General features: G+C 41.3%; 1 protein-coding gene across 1 annotated transcript in view; it reads left to right on the top strand.

Moving 5' to 3' along the window:
* Positions 1 to 10857, top strand: part of LOC117553112 (hexokinase-2-like) — a 35493-nt gene extending 24636 nt beyond the window's left edge. Inside the window, exons 7-8 of the mRNA XM_034226907.1 lie at positions 1085 to 1268; positions 10676 to 10857. Of these exons, the coding sequence (XP_034082798.1) occupies positions 1085 to 1268; positions 10676 to 10736 (245 nt within the window). The 3' untranslated portion in view covers positions 10737 to 10857. The remainder of the gene's footprint in view (positions 1 to 1084; positions 1269 to 10675) is intronic.
* Positions 10858 to 12761: the final 1904 nt, after the last annotated feature.

The raw sequence follows: 12761 nt of genomic DNA, 5'->3' as shown, positions 1-12761 counted from the left end.
GTACTGCAACTCCTGTATCAGTCCGTGACGTCACCCGGCCCAAAACAACTTTTTCCCCATTGACTAACATGGGGAAAGAGACGTCTGTAAATCGGTGGATAATCTTTTTTAACTGAATAAACTACCAGTATGAACTATTTATAGCCCTTATTAGAATCATAAGGTCCTTAAAGTTGTAAAATGCACTAAAAGCCGAATCTAGATTTATTTTCTCTCTCCATTCATTCTACTGAGCCGAGAGTGGGAGCTCGGGGGCGGGGCTTAAGGGGCGCATGCTCTGTGAGCGCACATACGGGTTATTCTGCTCTGGCAGCCAGGCATGATGGGTAATCTGACGTTTCGCTCTCTCAAAAGTTGGGCCATTTTGACTTCATGCGCCAATGAGCAGCTCTCATAGGAAAGAACGAGACCCCGCCTCCCACGCTGTATCCAGTTCTTATTATACATCCATGGATGCAGCTCATCAGGTAAATGCCGGCCCCACAGCACCGGATCCAGTAAACAAAGAGAGAGAGAGACCACGGAGCGCCTAGTGGTGTGGAGGGGTCGTCACACTTGTCACAGACTGCAGCAGAGCTTCAATAAAGACGTCAACCCACGTTGAGTTGTCCAGTGTATCAACAAAACATGCAGTACCAGTGCATGAATAAACATTTGTTCCTAGGCACAACAAACAACAAACACTTACGCATATTGGTGTAACATATAAAACAAAACTGTATTAAATCATGCCATATTTAACGATTATAATATTACATGAAATAAAGTATTTATTTATTGAATTTCACTATGAAATTAATTGTGTTATTCTTTTTAATTAAGGCAACTTTGTTACGTAATTTACATACTTATTACATAGCAGTAAGGTAGGCACAGGTTAAGTATCAAAAAGTATCAATCAATTTGGTAGATCAGTGGCGATACCCAGCCCTTATTGTTAGTGGCCATAAAGGGAAAGGGTGATAATGGTTTTAGTTCGATTCAAACATGAATGAATTGCAGTCAAATGTTTTGTCATTCCTGGTCTAACTTTTGGTTGGAAACGACTCTGTAATTCTAATGCTAAAACATTCCTTTCCTCCAGGAACTGGCACCAACGCCTGCTACATGGAGCAGATGAGGAACCTGGAGCTGCTGGATGGGGACGAGGGCCGGATGTGTGTGAACACAGAGTGGGGCGCTTTCGGAGACGATGGCGCTCTGGAGGACCTGCGCACACACGTGGATCGGGAGATAGATGCAGGATCTCTGAACCCTGGCAAGCAGCTGTGAGTCTCTCTGAGCGTATCTGATTTACTACTACATGAAACATCACTCAATAGTGAATGTCCTCAAATCAATGGTTCTTTAATTTTATATATTTAGTATTATAGTATTATTATGACATGGTGTGCTCATTTTCAGATTCATATTTGTATTTAGTGTCTCTACTGTGACATGTCTCCATGCTTTAATGTTCAAAAAGCTCTTTATTTTTCTCATACTGCCTTTGTTTCAGCACTTCTTTTCACCCTCTGTCTAAAACCAGAGCCCAGTCTGCTCTGATTAGTTAGCTGGTCTGTTATAATTGGTCAATCGCTTACAGATGTCCCGCTCCTTAGCTTATCACGTACAATGTGTTAAGAGTGTTAGCCAATAGAAACCCAAGTGTTACATATTGATATCATTATGTTAAGGAAGAAAACAAAGGAGTCCAATGGAGGCGTTTGTGGGACAGAAACTCCCTCTGGAAGGAACACAGGGATTTTATTCTTTGCAGACCATTCACATGCACACAAACATATATAACACACTACAGAAAAAAGAAATCAAAAAGCATAAGAGGGCCCCTTTAAGTGTAGTAGTGTAGTGCCCACTGTCACAGGGTTGCACTACACCAGGGGTGGCCAACCAGTCAGAGGTTAAGAGCCACATTTTGTCTATGTTACTGCAAAGAGCCACATCAAACACACAGTCACTGATACCGCTTGTTTCAGTTTTTTGTTTTCTGGAGACAAGATTTCAACCACGACACTGATGCATTTTTGTGGCATTGGGATATATATTTTTTAAATCCTCTGGAGCAGAGAGAGGAGCTTATTGTTATTGAATAATGCATCAGTGTTTCTTAGGGTCAAAAACACTAAACTCACAACTTAAAATGAAAGTGTTTAGTTTATTTAATTAAAGAGCACATGTTCAATGTGAAACGTGACAGTAGATATAGATTATTTGCAATTTGGTGCTATATATATATATATATATATATATAAAAAAAAAAAATTATATATATTTTTTAAACACCTTGAATTCCAGGGGGGGGCGCGGGGCTCCGTTGGCGGGGCGCAGCGCCCCTCCAAGACAATGGTAGGGGAAACACTGGATAGTGTTTAATCAACGATAGGTTTCCCCCCCTCATAGGTGATTGGTTCACTGCATCGCAGGTATTATTGTGATTGGCTCTTGGGCCACATCAAAATTAGACGCGCTGTCATCCTCTCATACTGACACCACACATGTATAGGGAGAGCCGGGACGAAAGTAACACGGGACGAAAGTAACACGGGACGAAAGTAACACGGGACAAAAGTAACGGAGCGATTTTATCCGAGCCCAAACAACTTTGACCGGCCAAATTACGTCAGAATTATCAGCATTCAGTACTTAACAGACTTACTAACTATCAGGTTTAACTGTCAGGAGTAGGTAGTGTTGTCACGATACCAACATTTTGGTTTCGATACCAAGTCAAGAATTGCGATTCCGATTATTTTTCGATACTTTTCTTAAAAAAAGGGAAACAGTCTTAATGTAATTATTGTGCTTTATTTCACACCAGAACCATAACACAACTTTTAAACAATGAGAACAATAAATAAAATAAATGACAAGAATTAATACATGTCTGACAGACAGGACTCGTGGTGTCCGTAGGCTTGCCCTACGTCAACCACCTCCCCCCCCTGACAGCATGTCCTCTACCCCCGCACCATCTAGCCCGTCTCCATCACCGTGCCTACGTCGACCACCTCCCCTCCCTTCGAGGGGCTTCTGCAGTCTCCGAAGCCTGATAAGGATGTGTGTGTACAAAACACAACAAACTCTTACTGATATGTGATGGGTCCAGGCTCAAGGGCGTATGGCACTCTCAACTCTTTCCAGGACATGTCGGGCCCTGCCTGCCAGTAGCTTTGCCGATATCTGTGTTGATAGGTAATAGATTAAGAGCGGTGAATCATAGAAACAGGAAGCGCTCAAACGTTTGTGTGAGTGTATCTAATTTAGCAGTGATTCCATGTCAGCCACAGCTTGTTACAAAAAACATGACTGATAGTGTGTTTAACAAACTTAAACTAGCTTTATTAAATGTCAGGTCTTTGGCAGGAAAAACATTTTTAATCAATGATTTAATCACTGAGCACAATCTCGATTTTTTTGTTTACAGAAACTTGGATTGAACAAAATAAACAGTGCAGCTGTTCTTATCGAATCAACCCCTCCCAACTTTAGTTTTATGAGTCAGGAAAGAATGCATAAGAAAGGGGTGGAGTTGCTATTCTGTTCAATGATTCCCTTCAATGCAGGAAGACATCGTATGGAAACTTTGATTCTTTTGAATATGTGGCCCTTCGGCTGAAATGCTCCTCTCGAGCTCTGTTCCTAAATATCTATAGACCACCCCAAATACTGTGCAAGCTTTTTTGATGACTTTACTGAACTGCTGTCTATAGTGTGTATTGACTTTGACCGTCTAGTCATTGTGGTGATTTTAACATCCATGTTGACAACCCCCAGGACAGAGGGGCTAAAGAACTGTTTTGTGTTCTTGATAGCTATGGACTGACTCAGCATGTGACGGAGCCCACGCACAATAAGGGGCACACTCTGGACTTAATTATCTCAAAGGGTCTGAATATCTCTAAGGTTGTGGTGACTGATGTTGCACTCTCTGACCATTCCTGTGTTTTCTTTGAGAGCTCTATTTCTGTTCACAAAAATGTTCAAAAAGAGGTAACCACAAAGCGATATTTAACTGAAAATACTAGGGAAATGTTTTACTCAGAATTTCTCTTCCACACTTGCCCCTGCCAACATCTCAGTAAATGAGCTAGTAGATCATTTTAATTCAAAAATTAAAATGTTATAGATGCCATTGCTTCCAACTAAGGTAAAGGAAGTGTCTGGCAAGAAAATATCTCCATGGAGAAAGGCCATGACCGTGAAAACAGAAAAAAGAGAATGTCGAAAAGCTGAACGCAGGTGGCGAAAAACAATCTCCAGGTTCACTTTGAAATCTATAAAAGAGACTTGGCCTTTAAATTTGGAATTGAAAAACGCACGACAATCGTTCTTCTCTGACATCATTACCAAAACAAAAACAACGCACGTGCCTTGTTTGCTACCGTCGACAGACTAACTAACCCCCCAGTGTCAGTAGCCTCTGAATTTCTATCCACCAGGGCGTGCAATGATTTTGCCTCCTTTTTCACTGACAAAATTCAGAAAATCAGACAAGTCAGTGCCTCTGCATCAGGAACAGCAAAGTGTTGTCCCTATCTCCACTTAACATCAATTCAGACATCATGACACAATTCCATCAGATTAATGATAAAAACCTAGAGGACATTATTCAACTTCTGAAATCCTCCTCTTGCTGCCTTGATATTATTCCAACAGGATTTTTCAAAGATGTTTTGCCTTGCATGGCCTCAGATCTACTTCATATGTAAACAAATCTCTTCACTCAGGTATTTTTCCACAGGCCCTGAAAACTGCAGTCATTAAACCGCTCTTAAAAAAGAATAATCTAGATGCTTCAGTAATGAACAATTACAGGCCCATATCAAACCTCCCATTTCTAGGTAAAATCATTGAAAAAGTTGTTTTTCAATCAACAGTTGAGTAATTTCTTGCATTTAAATAACTGTTTCGATGTGTTCCAGTCAGGCTTTCGTCCAAACCACAGCACTGAGACTGCTCTTGTAAAGGTCTTTAATGACATCCACTTAAACACAGACAGTGGCAGAACTTCAGTGTTAGTATTATTAGATCTCAGTGCTGCGTTTGACACTGTTGACCACAGCATATTACTAGACCGACTGGAAAACTGGGTGGGACTTTCGGAAACAGTTCTGAATTGGTTTGAATCCTACTTAAAGGACAGAAACACTTTGTTTCTATAGGTAAATACACATCTGAGTTGACAAATATACATGTGGGGTTCCTCAGGCTCCATCTTGGGGCCTCTTCTCTTTAACTCTACATGCTACCACTGGCTCAGATAATGAAGAACAACAAATAAGTTTACCATAGCTATGCAGATGACACACAAATTTACGTACGTAACAATTTCACCAGGAGACTATGCTCCAATTCAAACACTGAGTAAGTGCATTGAACAAATCAATGACTGGATGTGTCAGAACTTTCTCCAATTAAACAAAGATAAAACTGAGGTAATGGTTTTTGGAGCCAAGGCAGAACGTATAAAGTTAGCGCTGAGCTTCAGTCTGCAATGTTCAAACAACAGATAAAGCCAGAAATCTAGGTGTAGTCATGGACTCTGACCTGAGTTTCAACAGTCACATTAAAACAGTTACTAAATCAGCCTACTATCACCTAAAGAATATATCTAGGATTAAAAGACTAATGTCACAGCAGGATTTGGAAAAACTTGTCCATGCTTTTATCTTCATAGACTCGACTACTGCAATGGTGTCTTCACAGGTCTCACTAAAAAATCTATTAGGAAGCTGCAGCTAATTCAGAACGCTGCTGCTCGAGTCCTCACTAACACTAAGAAAGTGGATCACATCACTCCAGTTTCTGAAGTCTTTACACTGGCTTCCTGTGTGTCAAAGAATAAATTTCAAAATACTGCTGCTGGTTTATAAAGCACTGAATGGTTTAGCGCCCAAAATACATTTCTGACCTCCTGCTAAATTATGAACCATCCAGATCTCTCAGGTCTTCAGGGACTGGTCAGCTTTCTGTCCCCAGAGTCAGAACTAACATGGTAAAGCAGCGTTCAGTTATTATGCTCCAAATATCTGGAACAAACTCCCAGAAACCTGCAGGTCCGCTACAACTCTGACTACTTTTAAATCCAGGCTGAAGACTTTTCTTTTGTCGCTGCTTTTAATTGAACTATTCATATCTTAGACTGCACTGTAACTTTTATCCATGTACTTTTTCTTTTAATGTTTAATTGCACTGTAACTTTTATCCATGTATTTTTTCTTTTAATGTTTATTTTATTAGCTTTTCTTTTTAATGACTGATTTTAAATGCCATTTTCTTAATCTCTTTCATTTTTTGTAAAGCACTTTGAATTGCCTTGTGTTGAAAAGTGCTATATAAATAAACTTGCCTTGCCTTGCCTTGCCTTGCCTTGCCTTGCCCTCACTGTCAGAGATATCGCTAAAATACTTCCAAATTTCGCTTCTGGCGTCTTTTTTGTCAACAAGCCGAGGCGCAGCGGCAGTTGCACTCCCAATTGCAGCCATGCTTCTCGCTTTCTCACATGCTCTGGCAGCTAGCGCGTGCACGAGAGAGGGGAGGGATTTAGCACGTGCACGAGAGGGGAGGGACTGCAGGCACGGCTGCAGTGCAGGGAGTGGAAGCAGAGCACTGAACACACACGGCTCTTATTAAAACGGCGGTTTCTCACAGGAGTACTTTTTCCCCGTCATTCTTAAAGTACCGATACTAATGAAACGGAGGAATCGTAACGTTTTTAACGGCAGAGTATCGCGGTACCTTTCAAGTATCGGTACACCGTGCGGAGTCCGTGTCTCTCCCCCAAACTCACACATATACAATTCGATATGAACTGAAGAGCCGCATGAAACTAGGCAAAGAGCCGCATGCGGCTCGAGAGCCGCGGGTTGGCCACCCCTGCACTACACAATAGCTTCGTTTTTGTATAACAAATATTTGTATCTGGGTACCCTGTGTAGTGTTCCCGTTTTATATGTATTCATTTTTATATAAGGAGACATTCATATTTAAATATACAACATGTTATTAATCAGTGTAAAGCTGACCGTTGAGCGGCCTGAACCAAGCAAGGAGGCAGAGGCAGAACTTCCAAAATACAACCCGGTGTGGGCATTTATTAAATCATGAACACATGACACACAGCCTCAATCCTGCTGTTTCTCCCTGAACACAGCCTGCAGCCACCAGGATCTCACACACACTACCTCTAACACAGACAGAGAAACAGAGCCTAAATACCCACACACTAATCAGCAATTAGACACGGGGGGGGAGGAGACAACACAGGGCACCAGGTGAACATAATCAGGAGTAACAGACATGGGGAAAGGAAACACTTTTCAACAACAATGAAGCTAAACCCGTAACGGAGGCCGGGCCCAGAGATCACTTCCGTGACAATCAGGAAGAATAGAAATAGAATAGTTTCCACCCTCAGAGACATTGACTTGGTTTGATGAGCTGAATTGACTTTTATAATGGTGCTAATGGTTAATATTGGCCTGTAATTTAGACATGAAATGTATAAGAGCACACAGACTTAATCAGTTAATGTGGCTATATGATTCCAGTCAGTGTTTACAGAGAAATAGTTGCAGTAATTTTCGATTTCCATCTGTTAATGGCAATATATGATTTTTGCGTGCAAATACATGCACCGTGGATTGTTGAAAATCTGTCAAATGTTCTTACTTTAATGATTCTTACTATCTGTAGATCCATATTTAAACAAACACATAATTCATATCATGCAGATGGTAATCTATGGGCTCAGAACAGTCTCATAATACATACTTGTGTTTTTCAATGGACACACAAATGTGTTCTGTTTCATATACATGTAAATAAAATCCAAATACAGAAAAAAGTTTTACATATGTATTTTTGATCCTCACTTATTAGTTTCCCGTTTAAATCCCCTGCACCTGCAAACACAAACCGCTTTCTGTGCACGGATCGCTGTGCATTCGTGTGTGGGTTTTTCGAGACTCCCCTGACGGTCAGCCGATTCGTACTTGTAATTATTTCTATCTATAGCCAATCAGATGTCTCCTTCATTCTAAGCCAATCACATGAGCGCGCCCCCACGGGGGTAAGATTACTTCATATACGCATTTTGTGCAGTCCGGTCAGCTCGCTAAACAGAGGGCGGAGCTTCAGGTGATCATGCAGAGCTGCGTGTCTCCGTCAGACTCAGCAGCTGATCTGATCTCTCTCTTGCGTCCGGTTACACTTCACTCGCGTTTATGTCCATATCGATCAGATCCAGCTCTCCTGATCGGCCTTTATAGAGAGCACCGATCAAACTATTAAGAGTGAATATCGGCCGATATGACCGGCGGGGCTCCCCCCCCGTTGACTGTCTAGCACTGGCTTCGTAGTGCACTGATCGATTAGGCCTCCACACTCACAACAACTTCATACAGACATAACTAAAGCTCTGTATTCGCCATACAGGAAACACACATTTAAAACGGTTTTGCCTGCCGTTTTTGTGTACACAAGCATTCATCAATGGTTTGGAAAGTGGCGCTGTACCTTAATAATATAAAGGCTTGTATTTGCGTGCATTTCCTGTTCGGGAAAGTGGCGCTGTACTGAGAGTGAAGGGTGGTCCTGAGATTAGCGCCTGCAGGCAGGCTCCATGGGAGCTGTCAGCTCCGGACTGCGCAAAATGCCGTAAATTAAGCTCTACGTCATGAACGCAAGAAATCTACCCTCGTGGGGCGCGCTCATGTGATTGGCTTAGAATTGAGGAGACATCTGATTGGCTATAGATAGAAATAATTACAAGTACGAATCGGCTGACCGTCAGGTGGAGTCTCAAAAAACCCACACACGAATGCACAGCGATCCGTGCACAGAAAGCGGTTTTGTGTTTGCAGGTGCAGGGGATTTAACGGAAAAACAAATATGTGAGGATCAAAAATACATTATGTAAAACTTTTTCTGTATTGGATTTTAATTTACATGTATATGAAACGGAACACATTTGTGTGTGCATTGAATGAAACACAAGTATGGATCCTTTGTGCGGATCATGAAATACAAGTGTGAATCCTTCTGTGCGCATGTGTGTATTATGAGACTGTTCTGAGCCCATAGTAAATCAGGCTGTACACTTGGAGAGAGCATGTGCAGCCACAAGCTTTGTATTGAAGAAGAAGTATTGATTAAGGAAGTTATTACTAGTTGATTCAGGACATGGTTTATTAGTTGTGTTTTTTGCAGATTACAGTAAAAAAGTGTATCCTGCACACCGCAGTTAAAAGTCGAGCTGCGAGATTTGTGACTGCAATATAAAGCATTCAATCATGATCAATAAAGCTGCAAACCCCCTTTAGCCCTGCAGTCCATATAAGAATATAGGGATGGACATTTTGTATTTAAATTCATATAATACACATCAAACGGCCAGATGTAACTCTATCCTTATTCAGACTAGCTCAAGTTGTGTCTTAATATGGCTCATACGTGCTCTTAGGTTTTTCATTTCATTTGTTCCGATCATGGTATGCACAACTTAATGTATAATAATTGTTACAAAACATGTCTCTATAACACACTGTTGACCGAAAAGGAGCAGGGAGAAGAACATAATCTTATATTACCTGCCCCTTTCTAAAATAAAAACAAAATAAATAAAAATGGATGGTCTGTCCTTCATAACAGTATCGTAGGATAATAAGAGAAAACACAAAAACGTAACTACAAAAAATACTTATTTCCCACTTGACAGTTAATGGAAAGGAAACAAAACAACAACACCAAAAGATCACATGTACAAGTGCAACACCCTCATCTGAGATCCACTGTACTGGAGAATGCTTTCTATGCTGCCTTTCTGCAAGAAAAACCATCAGAAAGTAACTACAACGGAGTTATTATTATGTATTTATTTCAACAAGGACCATGCATACAAATACATTAATCTCATAAAAGAGAGGAGATTAACTATGCCAGATTTGGCAGTCCGGTCGGTACATAACAATCAACAAACACTAAAAACATTGCATAATCTCTATCACATAAACAATTATAAAACACGAGTTAAAGGTGGGGTGGGTAATTCACTTCAGAAACACTTGTTATATTCCATGGAATGCTCTTAACATCCCGATAGCAATGAATACATGAAATGCTTTGACAATAAATACATGAAAGAAATGTCATCAGTGGAAGCCGTGGCGCTGTAAAAAGCACGACCAATCATCTGAGCCGGCCCCGGCTAAAGTAACTGGATGGCCCTAACCTGCCCTGTCAGCCTTCCATCTGTTGCACAAACTGATCTCGTGGCCCTCATTGGTCATGTGCGTGTTCGTGTGTGTTGGAGGAGGGGCTCTGTAAGGAGTCTGAACGAAGGGGGCAGATTTTTTCGGCTGCGTCTTTTCACATTCTATAGCGCACTACGATCTGGTTTCTCCAGTCTTACCTACCCACCTTTTAAGTACCAGGTCAAAAAAAGTGGACATTGCACAGCAGTTTCAAGTGATGCTGGGAAGTGAAGGTGCATCTTGATATGGCACACACTTGATAGTAGCTACTTGCAGTATAAGCGGGTATGCAAAATGTCTACAGGTGGACACTAGGGCTGTTGCAAATACTCTTTTATTGCAATTTGCAAAGCCCTAGTTTGAAAGAACTCTTATGGATGTGAGGATATCTTTTAGCTTCTTTGTATTGTGTTGCTGTGCAGGTTTGAGAAGATGATCAGCGGCCTGTACCTGGGGGGAAGTGGTGCGGTCTCATCCTGGTGAGGATGACCAAAGAAAAGCTGCTGTTCCAGGGCAAGACTTCAGACAAAGCTCCTCAAAAACAGGGAGCTTCAGCACCAGCTTCAATCTACGGCAATCGACACTGACAAGTACGTGTGGTGTGTGTGTGTGTGTGTGTGTGTGTGTGTGTGTGTGTGTGTGTTGTGTGTCTGTGTGTTGATAGTGTGTTGTGTGTCTGTGTGATGATAGTGGTGTTGTGTGTGTGTGTGTTTGTGGTGTGTGTGTGTGTGTGTGTGTGTGTGTGTGGTGTGTGTGTGTGTGTGTGTGTGTGTGTGTGTGTGTGTGTGTGTGTGTGTGTGTGTGATGGTGTGGTTGTGTGGTGTGTGTGATGTGTGTGTGTGTGTGTGTGTGTGTGTGTATGTGTGGTGTGTATATGTGGTGTGTGTGTGTGTGTGTGTGTGTGTGTGTGTGTGTGTGTGTGTGTGTGTGTTGTGGTTTGCTTTTTGCTCTATTCGCACTCCCCGCTCTGAAACCTTTCACCATTCTCTTTGACATTGAAATGCAGTACACTCTCACACTGAGCTGAGATTGAACACATACATGAATAATATAATCAAAAGTATTTGCTACGTGTTCTTCCACACATGTAGCTCAGGCGTGAAGGAGAGACGGACAGCGGAGAGTTCACTGTGGCTGCACTCTTTGCATTTATGTACTTTTATGTAACCCACGTGTTGACAGCTGACCCCTTAGAACTAAAGAATAGGTTAAGCGTCTTCAAGGTCACAAAAAAAGTCTGATGGTTTGTTTAACTTGGCCTGAACATCTTATCACCTGATGGATGAGAGTGCTCACCACACAGTATTATATGTTTAAATCCTGCTCATTTAATGTTTTCTCTTACTTTTGGCGAATGTGCTTTTTTGCACAAAAAAGTACCTTTGCTTACATTTAAAGTCTAACTTTTAAGTAACGTGTTGTAATAAACTAAACCCTAACCCTGAAAAAATAAAGATGTATCATGTTAGTAATACACACCATAAACATTGATTAAAGTGCTTTTGCTGTACGGTATAGTTGCACACGCTCTCTCCACTTTCTTACTTATTTTGAGTATATTCACACGGCAATACAGCAACAATAAACAAATAAACAAAGATACATCTGACTGAAATAATAATTATTATATTATATTAAATGTTCACAATGAAATCGTTCTCATTAAGTTTTCGGCCAACATCATCGTAGTGAAAATCAGACTTTGTGATAATAAACTTTATATCCGTATATGATATGTTCCTGTTGCTACAGCGTGAACTCTCAGTAATGAGAGTTCACGTCTCACATTACCGTCCCCTGTGCAGCAGGGACGGGATCTACCGGATCTACCTGACATTAAAAGAAGAAGACTGTCCACACTTTCCCCAGAGTGAGCAGTGGTAGGACAGATAATTACTCTATGCAAATGAAGTAGAAACCAGAGGTCTGTACTACGAAGCCGGATTTTCACTTAGCAAGCTAACTTCAGGGTAAACTCTGGGTTTCGGTCCTACGACGCTGGTTCTCTTCTTACCAGGCTAGATCTCCATGGTAACTTATGCTGAACGGCTAACCTGCTCCGGAGCAGGTTTGGTTCTAGTATAAGAGATAAACTCAGTGAAAGCACCGCCTGCTGACCAATCAGAGCTCAGTGTGCGGAGTTTAAAGCGATCAAGTCATATTACAGGAGAAAGGAAATACAGAAAAGCTGCCGTTGCAGGAAAGACGGCCGGCAAAAAATCACCACTGTGTGAACGTGAACATTAATAGAATATTACCTCCCATCTTCAAGCAATCTTCAGACTAATATAACATTAGCGTTAAGAAAGCTTAATTAAATATCTGCCACAACATAAGTACCCACCCGGATCAGAGTAACATTAAGTGGCCTACAGTCCGCGGCACTGTAGGTGCAGACGTCGATGTGTCCCATTATCATTCATATCACATATCACATCATAATGTATCTATATTTCCTTATCTGAGTCAGCTTCTTGAGCCGTATCTGGCCGTGCAACACTTACATGT

Source organism: Gymnodraco acuticeps, unplaced genomic scaffold, assembly GCF_902827175.1.
Source record: "Gymnodraco acuticeps unplaced genomic scaffold, fGymAcu1.1, whole genome shotgun sequence".
NCBI lineage: Eukaryota > Metazoa > Chordata > Actinopteri > Perciformes > Bathydraconidae > Gymnodraco > Gymnodraco acuticeps.
This window is presented reverse-complemented; position numbering and strand designations above follow the sequence as displayed.